This window comes from Macrotis lagotis, chromosome 1 (genome assembly GCF_037893015.1).
Source record: "Macrotis lagotis isolate mMagLag1 chromosome 1, bilby.v1.9.chrom.fasta, whole genome shotgun sequence".
Classification (NCBI taxonomy): Eukaryota; Metazoa; Chordata; class Mammalia; order Peramelemorphia; family Peramelidae; genus Macrotis; species Macrotis lagotis.
In genome coordinates, this window is record NC_133658.1 from 824,954,294 (window position 1) to 824,973,248 (window position 18,955).

Genomic DNA, 18,955 nt, shown 5'->3' on the forward strand with positions numbered 1-18,955 from the left:
AATACATGGTCACTAAGCCAAATTCTCTGATTCAATTCAATAAACATTTATTAAGCTCCTACTATTTGCCAGGCACTGTGGATATAAATTTTAAAAATACAGTTTCTACTGACAAGGAGCTTACATTCTAATGTCTGAAGACAGATAAAAGAAAGCTGATGAGCATGGGAAAGAGGAGTGTCACTAGGGGGTACCTGGCTGGGTGAAAGGTGTCCTATGGAGTTGAAACCAAGCAGAGCTGCTGACAGATGGGAAATGGAGCTGCCATGAAGGTTGTGGAGACTCGCTAAAGCATGGATGGGGAACATCTGGTCTTGAGAAATCATTTGGTCTGGCCTGGCCAAAGAAACTGCAGGTAGGACTCTAAATTCAATAAATCTGGCCTCATGCATAAATTTTGTCAAAAAGCAAAGGGTTTAACAGCCACCAGTTTAAGTGGTTACTGAAAGATCTTGACTGAGTAGGGTGGTCTTGTTTATCATTGTGAGATGTGATGCTGAGTTGAGGGAACAGGCTCATGAGGTTTTATGAACTGTGAGATGCAGTCAAGTAGTTTATGGAGATGAAGGGAAAACCTTCCCTCAGGAAACTTGATGATAGCAATGTGATCTACAGTGCTGATGGACATCACCAAGTACCTCCCAAGGGGAACTTCAAGCTGCAGGGTCTCAACCTGCTTCTCAGCTCCCTAATTTCAAATGTGAAATCATTTGAAACTAAATTAAGGCTGTGGAACATGCTTCACAAACGAATAACTGTGTATTTTCCCAGTCTGGAAGGTCAGCTGTCTTCTATGACACTTAAATATGCTGATGAACATGTGAAATTAATTGAGGAAATGAACGATTCAAAGATGTAAAAAGTAAAAAATGGAATTGAACATTTTTTCTACCCCATTCAATATGGAACCAACTGATATATCTGATAACCTACATGAACTCATTCAGAAGCAAACTGATGATAAGCTAAAAGCTAGGTATAACAACTCCCATGAATTCTATAAATGTTATAGAAACAATGATGAATTTTCCACTTTGAAATATGTATCTGTGTTCAGAACAACTTACTACTGAGAGCAGCTCTTTTTCAAAACTTAACATCACAAAGTCAACCGCACTCCAGACAGACCAACACAGAATTGGAAAAGCAGATGTGAGTAGCACCATCATCAATGCCAGCTATTATCACATGCCTCACCAAAGTGAAGCAATTCCAGTCATCCTATTAGGGGTAAGTTAATTAAATGTTCAACCAAGTACAGCTGGCTAATTTTTAAATTGATAATTTTGTATAGTCCCAAATGAAGTTATAATAATCCAAATGGTCCTTGGCAGAAAAAAGAATCCCATCCCTTCTCTAAAGGAAGGTGTTAAATGCTCTGTCCTTCTAGCCCTCTGGAGAACAGTCAAATGGGGGTAAGAGTTGAGAGGTGTTGAGTATCAAAGCCTGAAGTGATGAGATTTCAGGTGATCAGCTTATCTTCCAACTATATGAACAAATAGAGCATTTGTGTGTGTGAGTGTGTGTGAGTGTATGTGAGTGTGTGTGTGTGTGTGTGTGTGTGTGTGTACTCTGTGAAAATATGAAATGTCAGATCAATCTGGGAACCATCATAGTTCCCTACTGTCGTGCTGGTGATTAGATCAATCAGAAATCTGGATAGGGAAGGGAATTTACTCCTGGGGAAAGGTCTGAATTCAAATGCAAATTAAATTAGCACAATTCAAAGGCCAGGCTAGGGTTTGAAATTATCTAAAACAAAAAAATCCCAGGGGACAAATAGCAAGCCAGGAGAATTCAACTTGATACTAGATCAACAGGAAAGATATAGGGGCATGCTGTCAAGCTGATTCTGACTCAACTTATTTGACCAAAACCTCACTAATTTTATGTGGGCAGCTTGGGGGTGCAATGGATAAGAGCCTGGTCTTAGAGTCAGAGGGACCCAAGTTTAAATCTAGCCTCGGATATTTAACACTTATTTGCTGAGTGACCTTGGGCAAGTCACTTAACCCTGAGTGCCTGGCAACCAGGGCCATATCCAGTTGCCCTGATTCATGTCTGGCCACTGGACCCAGATGGCTCTGGAGGAGAAAGTAAGGTTGGTGATATAGCACCTACTGACTCAAATCTGATTCATGTGCTTGTCATGGCATCACCTCCCTGAGGTCATGGTCTCCTTGGAGAATAAAGGACAATAAAGGACATTATCATCATCATCATCATCATCATCATCATCTCATAGAGTTAATGAGATGATCAAATGAGGCCATATTTGAAATTTCTTAATTCATACAGTAAACACTTAATAAAAACTTATTTCCTTCCTTCCTTTTTAAAATGATAGCTTCATATACTCTATCCCCACTCCCTATTCCCCAAGTTGAAGTGTCAACATGATCAACAACAGCCAGATCCATGGTAACCTCTCTTGACTTACTCTTGCAAGTATGATCTAGGGCTTAAAAGTCTGTTATCATCAACTTTCTCTCAGATGCCCAAAAGTCTGAAAGTATAAAATGCAAAACTGGAAAACTGGATTCACTTTTATGTGCTCTGTAGGGTCCACTTAAAGAATTCATGGGAAGGGGGAGCTAGGTGGTGCAGTGGATAGAGCACTGGCCCTGGAGTCAGGAGTACCTGAGTTCAAATCTGGCCTCAGACACTCAATGATTACCTAGCTGTGTGGCCTTGGGCAAGCCATTTAACCCCATTTGCCTTGCCAAAAAAAAAAACCTAAAAAAAATTCATGGGAAGATAATAAGACTTTGTTAAAGTTTTTTTAACCTGTCAATCAAGGTATTAAAAACACAATGAACAATATTTTATAACAAATTTTAATGTTTATTAATGTAGTACAATTGAATAATTATATTATGAACTTTGTTACTAGCACAAGTGAAATTGCATTCATTTATCCCTGTATTAATTTTTTCAAATCTCAAATCTCCAGTTCCTCTCCATTTTACTGTTAAGAAAGCAAATCAGTTTAGAAAATACAATTGGGAGAAAACTAATTTAAAAGAATTAGTTATGACAATCTTGCTATATTATTATCTAGGCTAAAAACCATAATAACTTATAAACAAAGAATTCAGTTGTAATTTTTGAAAATTCATCTGAACTTTTTTCCTGACTTCATCTCCTTCTGATGCAGTTTCTTGAGTCCTATCCATGACTGCCACAGTAGTAGTCCTGGGATCAGTACCCACACACCATTAAAAAATACCAGGTAGACCCAAAGATAAAGCCAATTGCTGGTGTTAAGGTTGGGGCTTCCAATAAGCCAATCTGGACAGAAGGTCATCCATCCGCCATACAGTTCACATACGCACAGGGTAATCTGAATGAAATGCCTGTTGAAGAGATAGGAGAAAGAAATGAGAGAGGTATCTTGAATCACCTTTCCACCTCCATCATGACAGTTTCTTTTCTTACCAATAATCATCTCACTGGAGTTCTCATTATAAGCAACACAAAACAACCCTATCTCTTAGACTGATCCTTTTATTTCCTGGGCAAAGCACATCTCATTATTGATGATTTTCATGATTTCTATAGAGAACATTTTGATAAGGAAACCAGGTCTATCCTTAGACAGATGGTAGGAACACTTTCAATCTAGAAGGGAGATGATTACCTCTCAACTGTAGTTGCTCATACATCTAAATGAGTGAGTGAATGGAAGAAAAGGAAGGAAAGAAAGAAAAGAAGGAAAGAATAGAAGAAAGGATGTAAGGAACGAAGAATGGAAGTTAAAATGGAAAGAAGAAAAAGATCTAGAGCTGAGGAACATAGGACCTAGGGCAAACTCTTTGGCATGCATTTACTGCCATCAATATCTCTACCTGATGAAAAATCTAATATTTTAATTCTTCAGTATAAACAGGAGTAAAATCAAACCAAATTTTTTATTATTTAGTTTTTTCTAATTACATGCAAAGATAGTTTTCAACAGCCCTCCTTTTGCAAGTTTTATTTTCTTTCACATTTTTCTACCATTCTTCCTCCTCTCCCCATGGCAGTGAGCAATCTGATGTAAGTGTAGAATCATGTTTAACATATTTCCATATTAGTCATGTTGTAAAAGAAGAATCAGAACTAAATGGGAAAAAAATCATGAGAAACAAAGAAAAAACATAAAAGAAATTTTAAAAAGTGAACACAGTAAGCTTTGCTCTGCATTCAGACTCCATAGTTTTTTCTCTGGATGTGGAGGGCATTTTCCGTAATTCTCATGATTGTCCTTGATCACTGAACATGTGTCCATCATAGTTGACCATCTCTCAATGTTGTTTTTAATGTGTACATGGGTCTCCTGGTTCTATTCACTTCACTCAGTATCAGTTCATGCAAAACTTTCAGGTTTTTCTAAAGTCCAGCCACTCATGATTTCTTACAGAACAATAGTACTCAATAACATTCATATACCATATTTGTTCAGTCATTCCCCAATTGATGGACATTCCCCTCAATTTCTAATTCTTTGACACTATAAAAAACTGCTATAAATATTTTTATACATGTAGGGTTTTTTTCTCTTTTTTATGATCTCTTTGGGATATAGACCTAGTACATATTACTGGATCAAAGGGTATACACAGTTTAATTATCCTTTGGACATAGTTCCAAATTGCTCTCCAGATTAATTGGATCAGTTCACAACTCTACCAACAGTGCATTAGTATCCCAGTTTTCTCACATCCTCTCCAACATTGATCATTTTCCTTTTTTTTAGCTATCTTAGTCAATCTGAGGTGATACCTTGGAGTTATTTCAATTTGAATTTCTCTAATCAATAATGATTTGGAGTAGGGGCAGCTAGGTGGTACAGTAGATAGAGCACTGGCCCTGGAGTCAGGAGTACCTGAGTTCAAATCTGGCCTCAGACACTTAATAATTACCTAGCTGTCTGGCCTTGGGCAAGCCACTTAACCCCATTGCCTTGCAAAAACTAAAAAAAAAAAATAATAATGATTTGGAGCATTTTTTCAAATGACAACAGACAGCTTTAATTTTTCATCAGAAAATTGCTGTTCACATATCTGACCATTTATCAACTGAGGAATGACTTGTATTCTTATAAATTCAACTCAATTCTCTATAATTTTAGAAATGAGTCCTATATCAGGAACACCAATTGTGAAAATTTTTTCTCAGCTTTCTTGGTGATATTTTGGTTTTATTTGTGCAAAACCTTTTTAATTTAGTGTGGTCAAAATTAGCCATTTTGTAATTTTTAATGTTTTCTATCTCTTATTTGGTCAAAAATTCCTCCCCTCTCCATAGATCTGACAGAAAGACTATTTCTTGGTCTCCTAAATGGCTTATAAACAAAACCAAATTTAACAAACACAAGTGAAACAGGCATTTATTAAATGCCTACATGCAAGGGACTTTATAGAATTGTAATATATAGGGCATTCTAAAAGTCTTAGTGAAGTTTTAAGCTATTAAAGCTTATTAAAATATATAAAACAAATGATCACATTTCTGCTCATTTAGCACCACTCTTGGGAGTAATCAGCAAGGCAGCACTTGGTATACTTTCCAGGAAGAAAAGGAGGATAAAGGAAAATAAAAAATGCCAATAAAAGTCTCTTTACTCTCTACTAATCTTTACTCAGATTTTGGTTTGTTATTGTTATTAATAGTGACTTTAATATAATAATAATTTAACATTTTAATAATAATAATAATTAATAACATTAACTCATCAAAGACAACATTCCAGTCTAGTTTAAAAAAAGAAAAACAAGATGAAACAAAAAAAAAACCCAAACCAAAAAACTATCCAATGCTTTTGGGAAACCCTGCAGCCACAAATTAGTTACATATCTCATCTGTATCGCACTCATACTTAGAATGAATGGCATTAGTATAATTCACTTCTGTGCCAGGTGAAATGGGGTTGTCCTACAGGTATTGGAGAAGATTCAGCAGAAATGCCTCTTGTTTGCTTTAAAATATTAGCTGAAAAATGATGCAGTTTCCTGTTCTTCCACATATAATCCTCAACATCCACAATTAGATTGTCACCTGGGATCACATTTCTCTCAGTCTAGATTTTGAACAATTTGCAATTATCCTGATGGCCACAATGTCACGTAATTAAAATTTCACAGTTTTCTTTCATGTACTATTTTTTCTAGCTACTTATTTTAACCAGTTTACCTAGGTTTCATTATTGGACACTTGATTTTGAAAAGGACTAGCTACTGGGCACTTACCGATAGTACTTCTCCTTTATTATGGCATAAATGAGGAGCAAGGCTAGTAATCCATCCACAACGACAGTCAGCATCTCCAGGGATACAATGGTGGGATCTGAATGAAGCCATCTTGCATCTGCTTTGCCATATTCTTTCCCTAAAATGAGGAAATGATTCCTTACTAAGTATGTGATTAATTCTGCCATCATCGGCTCAAATGACCTTCTCTCAGGGAAATATTCCAACAACCCTCCCTCTATCCTCATCAGAATGGTTTATTGGAAAGTGAAAAAACTCTTGAGCTAAAACCAGAAAAAACCTTATCAGAATTAGAAAGCTCACTCACTCCAAAGCTTTATATTTGTATATTTTATATTTATTTAGCCTTTTTTTTTTCAAAATCATTTTACACATATTGGATTTTCCTCCCTCCATTCCCCTCTGCCCCCAAATTAATTGCAACTACAATGGAATTTTTAATTAACTCATGTGACAGTGAACCTTTTAAAAAAGGAGGACAATCTAAGCAAAAGATTTAAAACCAATATGGCCTGCAATACCTGTTCTTTAACATATTTGAATTTTTTGCCTCGATAACTGATTTAGTGAGAAATTTGCAAACAGAATTGGGAACAGAGAAATTTGAAAACAGAGATGGGAAATCATTGGCAAATACCTATATTTGGTAATAATTCCTGTTCAGTGGAGGGGAGATTATACTCAGAGAAAGTTGGGAGGGGGGAAGTTGAGGAAGAATTAAATACCATCAATAAGCCTGAACAACATAATATAGCAATGACAGACAAAGAACATTTGCCACCAGTATAGAGAGCTCATTAACAATAGCTGTGACCTGGAGTATCACTTATATTGATACTGCAGTGAATATGGTTCTGTATTCATTAAGACCTACTCTTAGAATGATTTTTCTTTGAACACATAGTAAGATCATAAAATCTTAGAGATGGTCTGATGGCAATGTACTGGTAATATCATATTTCTTTCCTTTGAAGCAGTATTCTTTTTTGAAAAGGCAAGAGCAGCCACAAATTAGTTACATATCTCATCTGTATAGTAAGACTTTAGTTCTCATAATGGACAGAGGAACTATTCCCTAGGGGTCAGGGACAAAGAAAGTTTCTAATGAAAAGGAGAAGGGAGAAGACAATCAATAAATAGGAGAAACTGTTTAATGAAATAAAACATGAAGACATCATGCTGAGAAGAGACTCACAAAAGTCCAGAAATAATGAGCAAGCTAGGCTAAGAGCTATTTAGGCTTGCACTAGCTAGTCATTTGTGCTGGTTCCTATTTCTTTCTTTGTCTCTCTCTCTCTCTCTCTCTCTCTATCTATCTATCTATACACACACACACACACACACATATGTATTTTAGAAAGTTATAGGTTCATTTCTTTTATGTTTTTCCTCTTTCTTTCTCCCCCCCCTTAGTACTAATTCTTCTTTCACAATATGACTAATGGAAATACGCTAAACACGATAGTACATGTACATCCCATATCAGATTATTTGCTGCTATGGGGAGGGGAGAGGGAAGGAAGGATGGTAGAAAAAATGTCAAAATACAAAAGCTTGCTAAAAGAATGAATTTTAAAATATATCTTTCCATGTAATTGGAAAAAAAGGTTTTGCTGAGTTCACAGATGGTACTTACAGAGGTTCAGAATAAATAGATACAAATATAAATGTAAATATATATATATTCATGTGTATATGCATATAAGTATATTTATTATATATCCAAGTATATTTATGTAGGTATTGGGATAGTCATGTGGTACAGATGATGAGGTTCAGGTCTTGGAGGTGGAAAGATATGAATTCAAATCTGGCCTCACCCCTATTTGCCTCAGTTTCTCATCTGTAAAATAGGGACCCACTGGAGAAGAAAATGGCAAACTCCCCTAGTATCTTGGCCAAAAAAATCTGATAGACAAAGTCTAAGGGGTCATACAGAATTGGACAATACTGAAGAGCTAAACAACAACATATATATATATATATATATATATAATATATACACATATGTATATTTTGTATATACACATGTGCATATTTTGTATATGTGTATAAATAATGATGACAATAACATTAATATAGTGCTTGCCATGTGCTAGGCACTCTGCTAAGCACTTTACAATTATTTTCTCATTAGATCTTCATAGCAACCCTGGAAGGTAGATGCTTGTATTATTCCTAAATTATAGACAAGAAAAATGAGGCAAAGAGAAACTAAGTATCTAAAGCTGGATTTGAACTTAAGTCTTCCTAACTTCATACCAGACACTATCCATTGCACTACCTTCCCACAATATGTATATGTGTATGTATTTATGTAGACATGCCCTAAAGGGCAATGAAAGACACTCTTTAAGCAGATGTCTTGTCTGCTTAAGTTGTTTTTAAGCAATGATTATTTTTGCCCAAGAAGTGAAATAAAAGGCATCAGAGCATTTATGACTGACAAGGGAAGTAGGCTGGTGATGTATCAAGAACAAAGAATCAATAGATCCAATGTTGTCCTGACATCCAGAAAACATTTCAAAGAAAAGCCTTCAGGATGATGATGAGTGTATCATCCATGGAATATTTATGGAAACATGGTCAAAATTTCAGAAGATGGGAAACATGGATGAATAATACATAATATATAACAATCAAGGACATGACCTCATTAATAACATCATGCTGTAATTGAAGAACAGGACAATCTCCAGTCATCCTGATTCACTGGCCATTGGACCCAGATCATTCTGGTGGTGAAAATGATACTGGTATTAGCACAGCACCTCTCATTCAAATCCAATTTGTGTGCTTGTCATGGCATAACCTCCCTGATGTCATGGTTCTCTTCAATAATGAAGGACAGACCACTATAGATTCCACCCCTAGGGCACCAGCTTTGGGACTCAGTGTATATAGGATAGTGCCAACAAAACCAAATGCAAAAGATTGCAATGATCTACTATTCAAAAATGGAGTAAACTATAATTATTTTTACTTATTTTTTGAGTATTTTATTTTTTCCAATCACATATAAAAACAAAACATTAATTTTTTTTAATTTTGAATTCCAAATTTTCTCTCTTCTCTCTACCCTCCATAAGAAGTAAACAACTTGATACAGGTTATAAATGAGCAAGCATGAAAAATATATTTCCATGTTGTGAAAAAAAAGCACAAACATCCTTACAAAATCACACAAAAAATTAAAAAATAGTATACTTCAATTTGCATTCAGACTCAAAATGGAGCAAATTATTGTTTGTTTGGAGACTAGTGGTTTAATTGTTTGGATTATTCAAGTCTTTGATTTCTCTTTCCATTTTTTTTAACCTCGTTTTCTGGGTACCTTACTATTAATACCTAAAGAATAAAGAACCCAGGAACTACTAAGATTCTGATTAGGCAATTGTTTTTGGTATTAGTTACAAAGTTTAAAGGGAGTTCTGGTAGTAAATAAAGGTAGACTAACAAGCTGAAGAGATATAAGATATTCATGCTATTCACTACTATGAAAAGCTGAAGTGAATAGACTGTGAGTTCACAAGAGTCCAACGTACCCATCTGTGCAAAGCTACCTCTATTATGAGGCTTTTTTTTGCCTATTTTTTAAAATTTATTTTTATTAAAGATATTATCTGAGTTTTACAATTCCCCCCCATCTTACTCCCCCCACAACGGAAAGTAATCTGTCAGTCTTTACTTTGTTTCCATGTTGTACCTTGATCCAAATTGAGTGTGATGAGAGAGAAATCATATCCTTAAAGAAGAGACAAAAAGTCTAAGAGGTAACAAGATCAGGCAATACGATATCTTGTTTTTTCTAAATTAGAGGGAATAGTCCTTGAACTTTGTTCAAACTCCACAGCTCCTTATCTGGATACAGATGACACTCTCCATTGCAGACAGCCCAAAATTGTTCCCGATTGTTGCACTGATGGAATGAGCAAGTGCTTCAAGGTTGAACATCACCCCCATGTTGCTGTTAGGATGCACAGTGTTTTTCTGGTTCTGCTCATCTCACTCAGCATCAGTTCATGCCAATCCCTCCAGGCTTCCCTGAATTCCCATCCCTCTTGGTTTCTAATAGAACAATAGTGTTCCATGACATACATATACCACAGTTTTATTATAAGGCTTTTAATCAGGGAATTTGCCATAGAGCTACCAAAAGGAATGACAGTAACCTGAGGATTTTGCTTCTGGAAAGGATGGAGAGGAGGGAAGATTCTATAGTGACCTAGATAGAGGACACCATATTTATCTTTACAACAGAACTGAGATAAGTGCTATGTGCACATGAAGGGCAGGTGTGTCTCCTAAGAAGAGCTCATAAGGGAGTTAAAGAAACACTTCTTTACCTTCCAGTCAAGTCAAGAAGCGTTTAGTAAGAATCTATTATGCACCAGACACTATTCAGTGCCGCTGACAAAAACCAGTCCTGGCTCTCAGGGAGTTTATGGTCTAATGGGAGGAAACAACATGCAAACAACTACTAACAAGTACAATGTAGTCAGAATAAATTGGCTATAATCTCAGAGGGAAAAGGTGTTGATGATGACGATGTTTGTCCTTTATTCTTGAAAAAGACCATGACATCAGGGAGGTGATACCATGACAAGCTCATGAATTGGATTTGAATGAGGTAGGTACAAAATCACCAGTCTCACTTTCTCCTTCAGAGTCACATGGGTCCAGTGGCCAGATATGAATTGAATTAGGATGACTGGAGGAGGCCCTGGATATGAAATCACACAGCTCCCACACTTAAGCTCCCCAAGTAACTTGCCTAAGGTCACACAGCTAGTAAATGTCAAACTCCTGTCCTGACTCCAAGGCCAGTCCTCTATCCATTGTGCCAGAAGTGTTAAGAAATGGAAAAAGGACTTCAAGGTAGAAGCAAAGTGAAAAAGGCTATGATGAGGTAGAAGGAAATCCTAATCTATCAATGGGTTGGAAGGTAAGGGAATGTGACAAGGGAAGGAGGGAATATCAGGGACCTGAGTAATAGGAAGGAAGTTTTTTACTTTGAGGGTGAACCTGGACTCTGAAAAAGCAGCTACTTTTGAACCAAGGAGTGGCAACAAAGAAGAGGTGATATCATTTGCTTTGACATCACTGACATTTTTTCCAGGATTCTCCCCACCCTCCCAGAAAAACCATTCCATAAAAAAATTTTAAGATAAAAAAGAAAAAATTCAGCAAAACCAATCAATACATAGAAAATATGAAATTATGTGAAGTTTTACTCCTGTGAACCTTCTATCTCTGCAAAATAATGGGAAGACCTGAGTTGAAATCCTGCCTCAGAAACTTATAAGCTATATTACCCTGAGTAAATCTTTTAATCATCCTTTGCTTTAGCTTCCCCATGTGTAAAATGTGGAAGGCATAGGAAAGAGAATGAGCAATTTATATAATACCAGACACTGTGTTAAGTGCTTTTTACAAATTTCATTTCATCCTCACAATAACCTAGGGAGATAGCTATTATTATTATTATCATCCCCATTTTATAGCTGATGAAATTGAGGTAAATGGGAGTTAACTGATTTGTTTAGTCACAACAGCCAGTAAGTATCTGAGGTTACATTTGAACTCTATGTTCTGTTCATTGTGCCATCAGCTGCTGCTGGGGGGGGGAATAATAACACCTACCTCCCAAGATGGCTGTGAGGATCAAATCTGATACCATAGGTGCTTTGTAAATGTTAAAGTGTTAGATAAGTGATAGTCATTACTATTATTATTATTATTATTATTATTATTATATCAATTATTTTGTGGTTATTATTTTGTTCCAATTACATTGCAGTAGTCTTTATTTCCTTGACTCTGCCTCCTTCATTCTGCATCAGGTCATCTATAACTTTACATGCATTTCTGAATTTACCATTTCACTGGTTCTTATAGATTAGTAAGATTTAATTACATTTATTTTGTTATTCTGTACCATACATTTAGCCTTTCTCCACTCGATGGATGTCTACTTTTCTTACAATTCTTTGCTATCACAAAAATGGCCATAATTATTAATAAATACAATATGTATGAGAATTTTTTTCTTCTTATCAATGTCCTTTTTGAGATATATGCATATAAATGGTATCTCTAGGTCAAAAGGCATGCATATTTTAGTCACTTTGCTTGAATAATTCCAAATTTTAGATCAGAGATTTTAATCTGGAGTAGGAAGCAGAGTTTATGAAATTGTTTGAAAAAATATTTTGATAGCTGCATTTCAAAATAATTGGATACCTGTGTAATCATATATATTTTATTTTATGCATTTAAACATGTTGTTATTCAGGGAAGGGGTTTAAAGTCTTTACTGATTTGCCAAAGGGGTTAATGACCCCCAAAAATGTTAAAATATGTAATGAGTAGAGATGGTTAGTGACTCCACGCTAAGGAGTAATGTGCCTACTTCAAATTAGTAATAGTGAAATCTGTTGCCTTCCTGGGACATGAATATAGCAAAGAGCTTCCCAGTATTTGCTAAATCATTGGGACTGGATAAATGTTGGCCTACATTCTTAGAAAAAGTCAAGAACTCATTATTAAAGAAGTGGGCTTTGAACATCTTAGCTAGAAGAGTCAGTATGACTTTATCAAGAACACATCATTCTAGATTTATTTCTCCATCTCATTTCTCTTCCCTTTTCCTTTCCTTTCTTTTTCCTTCTTCCTTGCTTCCTTCCTTTCTTTTCACCTGACTTTGTTAAAGTTATTGTACACAAGTGGTTTAGGTAGTAATTCTATTAGGAATTTAGTGACTAATTGACAAAACTTAAAGAGTAGTCATAAATGGATAGTTGTTAGCCTGGAGGGAGGCATGTAGGGAACTATCCCAAGGTCTGTGCTTGGTCCTATGCTATTTAACATTTTTATTGATGAAGGTATAGATGGCATACTTATAAAACTGTAGATGTCACAAAATTGAGAGGGATAGCCAGCACACTGGATGATATATTCAAAATCTCAAAACTGTGTCAACAGATATCAATGTTAGAATGAATAGAATGTGATGCTTATAGAGATAAGTGTAAAGTCCTACAGCTAGGTTTAAAAAGTCAACTGCCTAAAGAAAAGATACAGGAATGACTGAAAAGTTAATCTGGAATTTGAAGAAAAGCGAAGAATTCAACATGGCTGCCCTCAAAAGTAATGTTAGTCTGCATTATTGGAGGTATGGTGTTCAGAACTATATAAGTGATGATGTAATTGTATTTTGTTTTAATTAGATCACATCTCTTTACAATGCTGCTCACCCTCTTTTGAGGAGAACACCAACAAGCTAGAGAGAGTCCAGAGGAAGTCTATCTGGATGGTGAGAGGCCTTGAGATCATGGCATATGAGGACTGATTGGAGGAATGAAAGATGTTCAAGCCTAGAGAAGAGAAAACTTAGGCGAGGATGTAACAGTTTCTTCCAGTATTTGAAGTTCTATCTCATGGAGGAGAGATTATACTCAATCTGCTTAAATACATGAGAAAGTACAAGAAGCAATGAATGGGGGAATAAAGAGAACCAAATTTAGCATCAAGGCAAGGAAAAAATTCTTAACAATTATAAGTGTCCCAAAGGTAAAGATGGCTTCAAAGTTCCCTTTTGAGGTCATTAAATGAAAGTTAGATGACCAATTGTAAAAGATGTTGTAGAAGATAGGAGTCTTATTTAGGTATAAATTTGACTAGATCACCTCTGAGGTTCCTTGCTACTTGAGATTCTACCCAATCAGAAATCATGTTTCCTTATTCAGATGTCACATTCTCAGTTAAAAGTCAATCAGGCAATTAGAAGAGGAGAAGAAGGGAATAGGCATTTAAATAGGGAACTAAATGTTTTTTACAATTATTAACTCATTTGAGCCTCACAACCATACTATTAGGTGGATGCAACTATTATCTGCATTTTATAGTTGGGGAAAACTGAAGCAGAGAATGGTTAAGTTAGCCAGGGAAACTGAGACAAAGAGGTCAGAGCATTCTAGGTATTGGGGGGGGCACAGTCAGTGCAAAGATAAAGAGACAGGAGATGGAATTTTGTATTTGAGAAACTGCAAATAGGCCAGTGAGACTGGATTGTGGAGTGCAAGGAGTAAGGCAGGGGATGGCTGGGAAGGTAGAAAGTGGCTAGGGACAGGTTGGGCAAGGATGCCAAATAAAGGAGGTTATATTTTCTTGTACATTAATGTCCTACTCTGTATGATTTTTTTTGTGTCACACTCAGAACATAGATTTGTACCTAGTAGGCACTTAATAAATGTTTATTGCTTTAATAATTTAAAAATGTATTGCATAATTTAATTTACATTCATTTCAGTAAAAATGAAGAGCACTATATTTATATATGATGCAACAATGATTCATCCAGACACTATAAAATGTGAGTTCCTTTTTAATGGGATGGAGTTAGGATTTGTTCCCTGAAGCAGCCTGGACAAAGAGAAAGGAATGCAATGCCCCCTACAGAGTAGGTCAGCAGAGATGAGGAGGCCAGAGTTCTGGGGTCTAAGAACAGAGAGGAGAAACAAGGAAGGATGAAAGCCAGAAAGGGTCACGACTCTCAGTAGGGAGGCTGGGGTTGCTGTTTTTCTCTGGCCACTGAGGTTTTCCCCACTACGGCCAGTTTGACCTTTAACTCAACTTGTGTTGGCAAGGGGTGGGGTGGGGGGGAAGCTGAGCTAATCAGCCACAATCCATCCTTTGTCATTGATGTAAATTGCTTTCCAAGCCTCAGGGAATCCATTCTCCTTCAGTTTATGATTACAGGCCAGAGACCTAGATGAAGTGCAGAATTAAATTTGAGTGAATTCACCAAAGGTTTATTGAGTACCTACTATGTGCAGAGCACTGCATGATATCCAAAAGTTTGAGTAAGACACGGCCCTTGTCTGAATGCCAGAAAACTCTGTGAAGACTTTATGAATTTAATGCTGAGTGAAGTGAGCAGAACCCAGAGAACATTGTACATGGCAACAACAGCATTGAGTGATGATCAACTATGATTGATTTAATTTTTCTCAGTAATACAGTGATCAAAGACAATTCTCAAAGATTTGTGATAGAAAATCCACATCCGGAGAAAAAACTATGGATTCTGAATGCAGGTCAAAGCATATTATTTTCACTTTTTAAAAAAAGTATTTGGGTTTTTTTTTCTCATGGTTTTTTCCTTTTGTTCTGATTCTTCTTTCTGAGCATGACTAATATGGAAATATGTGTAACATGATTGTACATGTATAACCTGTATTAGATTCCTTGCTATCTTGGGAAGGGTGGGAAGGAGAAAATTTTACAAAAATGTATGTGGAAAACTATCTTAACATATAATCAGAAAAATAAATAAATAAATTGAAAAAAAACAATAAAGAAGCAGAGAAATGTGAAAAAAAAAGATATGGACTCTGTCTCCATGCAGCAACAAAGAAGATGAGGGACTGCAGTAGTTCTTTCCTGGGGAAGGTTCTGACATACATAGTTGGTAGAAAAGTCCTCAGGAATTATAGCAGAATCAATTATTAAATCATGCAACAGAATGTAAAATCTAAAAGAAATCATATTGAATGAAAATAAATATTAATACTAATGGCTAGCAGCAGAATTGTATTTTCCAAAGTTCTTTTATAGATCCAGCACAGCTTGGGACACAGAACAACTTTTTAAACTATATTATTGATGAACTGAAATTTTGAGAACCTAAGGAAGAAATCGAAGAGGAAGTGTAGAATTGTGGAAAGAATACTGGGTTTGAAATCATGAAGAGAAGGATACAAATTCTGTTTCAGGTGTTTATCAGCTGTTTGAATTTTGGGAAGTTGCTTAACCTCTCTGAGGTTCAGTTTCTTTATCTATTAAGTAGTGACAATAATAGCACATCCTGCTTAGAGTGTTTTTAAGACTCTTGTGATAATACAAGAAAGTGCTTTGTAAATCTTAAAACACCATACAAAAAACCAAACACTATATAAAAATATTATTATAATTATATTAGTACACATCTCTACCTATATGAATATTTAAAAAACCCACTTACCAAGACTATATAGGTGTACCAAGGTCACATATGGTATATTTAACTCCCCCAAATCACTATACTTTAGTTGGAATGGATGCTCCCTCCATTGATGTAGATCTTTACTGTATCTTGGGAGAGAGTGTTGCTATAGACAACTTTCTGGTAATAAGTCTCTTGGGGCTTACTGAACTTCATCATGAGACTACAATCTAGCTTATATCCATATAGGTATATCCATTCCAATATCCATATAGGTATATCCATTCCAAAAGGAATGGTAATAGATAATAAAATCATTAAGAATCTGTTCAAACTGCTGGGTAAAGATTCTTTTTTGAGAACTTTTGGGAAACCTGGAAAGCAGTTTGGCAGAAATTAGCTTTAGATCAACATCTAATGCCATCTTTCTCAATAAGCTCAAAGTGGATAAGCAACTCCAATTTAAAAGGTCACATCATAAGAAAACGAGAATGGAAGAAGGCATCCTTTCCACAACCAAGATTAGGGGATAATTCTTAACCAAATAAGCTTTAGAGATAATAAAAAAAGTAAAATAATTTCAATTCAATTCAAAAGCTTTTGCATAAAGAAACTCAATGCTGCTAGAGGAAGAGGAGAAGCTGTTAAAAGTATGACAAAAAGGTTTGATATAACCAAGACAGAGAATACGCACACAAAATCAATTCTTGTTATTTGTTGTAATTATGTTCTATAATATCAACATGAAGACAGAATCAGCAAATATTGGAAATAGAGGCTTAGGTTCCTGTGAGTGAGACTGTGGTCACATTTACTTTGGCACTTTCTATACAAGTTTTACATACTTGATTGGTGAATTTCCCCTTTCTTCTTCCAAATGTACTACATTGTTGATCCATTAATATTGTATTCAAGAGGAACAACTCTATAACTCAATCCTGGGTGATACTTAATATATATTTTCTTTATAACACCACAACTTTGCACTTGGGGAGTATTTAAATAGCAAAATCAACAAAAAGATATGCACAAAAATTAAAAGGGAAAAAATCAAACTATGGCACTCAATGGACTGCAAAAAAGAACACTAGTTTACAGCATGACAGCAGAAATAAGAAGACAGAGTTTTGCCTTATCCAACATCAGTTGGGAACATGAGTGTAACCATTCTGCATATCTGTGAAAGTGTCTCTATCTGTCTGTCTAAGCCAGGAGAACAATTTATCCAATAACTATAATAATTTAAGATAAAACAACACAGGAAAATTTCAGTATTCTGATTAATGCAGTGACCAACCATGACTTCAGATGACTGATGATGAAGCACACAATGTAATTTTACAATCAGAAATGGGTTAGCAAGGCCACTGTGTTCATTTGTTTTGAGTAATTATTTTTTGGTTACCAGACAGGATTCTGGGGATGGGTTAGGGGTATGAGCAATATGATGATATAAAAAAGTCATTCATAAAACACCAAAAAACTATACTTTAAATATTATCACATTTATTCTAACTGTGCTTCCCACATTCTTAACTGCACACCAAGCTTATTAGATTCCTCAAAATATTTCAAAATTCAAATAAAAGAATACTTACATAATGAAGCAATTATGCCATCTGAGTCTGCCACATTTCCTACCAAAGACAAGTAGACAAAAGGACCCTCCTAGGAAAGGAAAAAAGTGATAGAACATTTACTATAATTTCACTGGAGCATCTCATTTGCCAGAGGATAGTCATACCTCATGAGTTCCTACCTTTAATCAAGTAGGTTTTTCTATATAATGCAATAGCAAGTTAACTATCCTATTGGAGGGAGATATTATCCTTGAATATACAAAGTGATCATTCCAGAGTTTTCAGAAGTACACCCTGAATTATGAGATTTATACTTACCTGAAAAGTATTAATTGCATTTTTTCATTGATTTATACTATAAAATCAGAAATATTCTTTTGAGAAATAAAAGACAACTCAATCAGCAATGAACAGAGGCAAACATTCCTGGCAAAAAAAGCAATGGAGCAATGTTGTCACCACCTAGGATCAAATGGCAATTTGGTCAGTTGGTCAGCAAATAATTATTAAGTACCTACTACCTGCCAGTCAAGAAGGCAGCTAGGTGATTCAGTGGATAGTGTCGGGCCTGGAGTCAGGAAGATCTGAGTTCAAATCCAAATTTAGATACTTATTAGATGTGAGAACCTGGGTAAGTCACTTAACCTCTGTTTGCCCAAATCTACTGGAGAAGGAAATGGCAAACCACTTCAGTATCTTTTCCAAGAAAATTATAAGTACAGTATAGTCCATGGGGTCATGAAGAGCTGGACATAACTAAACAATAACAACCACAAAAACATGCCAGTCATTGTGCTAAGTGGTGGGGATATGAAGAAGGGCAAAAAACAGTACCTTATTTCGTGGAGTTTGCAGTCTAATGGGGGAGGAACAGCACATTTAAAAGAAACTGAAAAATAGGAGGTTAGAAGGATACTAGCTGTGGGAGCGTGATGAAATCCAGGAGTGGAGCTGGGCGGGAAATGAAAGGATGATTATGTTGATACGTAAATGTAGGATCTAGGAGGAGTTTTCTACTCACTAACCACTTTCCATCTTTTCCAACCAGTAGGAAGAAGGGGCCCTAGGATCGGGGATACCGATCAAGCGTGAGTTGCAATGTTGATGAGGCTCTGTGGATAAAGTATGGGTCTTGTAGT

The 18,955-nt window shown here is 35.8% G+C and overlaps 1 protein-coding gene and 1 long non-coding RNA gene across 2 annotated transcripts in view; one reads left to right on the forward strand and one right to left on the reverse strand.

The window, feature by feature from the left end:
• Positions 1-2,848: 2,848 nt before the first annotated feature.
• The window catches only part of EBPL (EBP like), a 41,012-nt gene continuing 24,905 nt past the window's right edge, over positions 2,849-18,955 (reverse strand). Inside the window, exons 2-4 of the mRNA XM_074217154.1 lie at positions 17,835-17,904; positions 6,231-6,369; positions 2,849-3,356 (exon numbers count right to left, since the gene is read on the reverse strand). Coding sequence (XP_074073255.1) covers positions 3,116-3,356; positions 6,231-6,369; positions 17,835-17,904 — 450 coding nt within the window. The 3' untranslated portion in view covers positions 2,849-3,115. The remainder of the gene's footprint in view (positions 3,357-6,230; positions 6,370-17,834; positions 17,905-18,955) is intronic.
• Positions 11,841-13,783, forward strand: LOC141508487 (uncharacterized). Its single transcript, XR_012474424.1, has 2 exons — positions 11,841-11,933; positions 13,481-13,783. It is a non-coding gene; the product is annotated as an uncharacterized LOC141508487 (long non-coding RNA).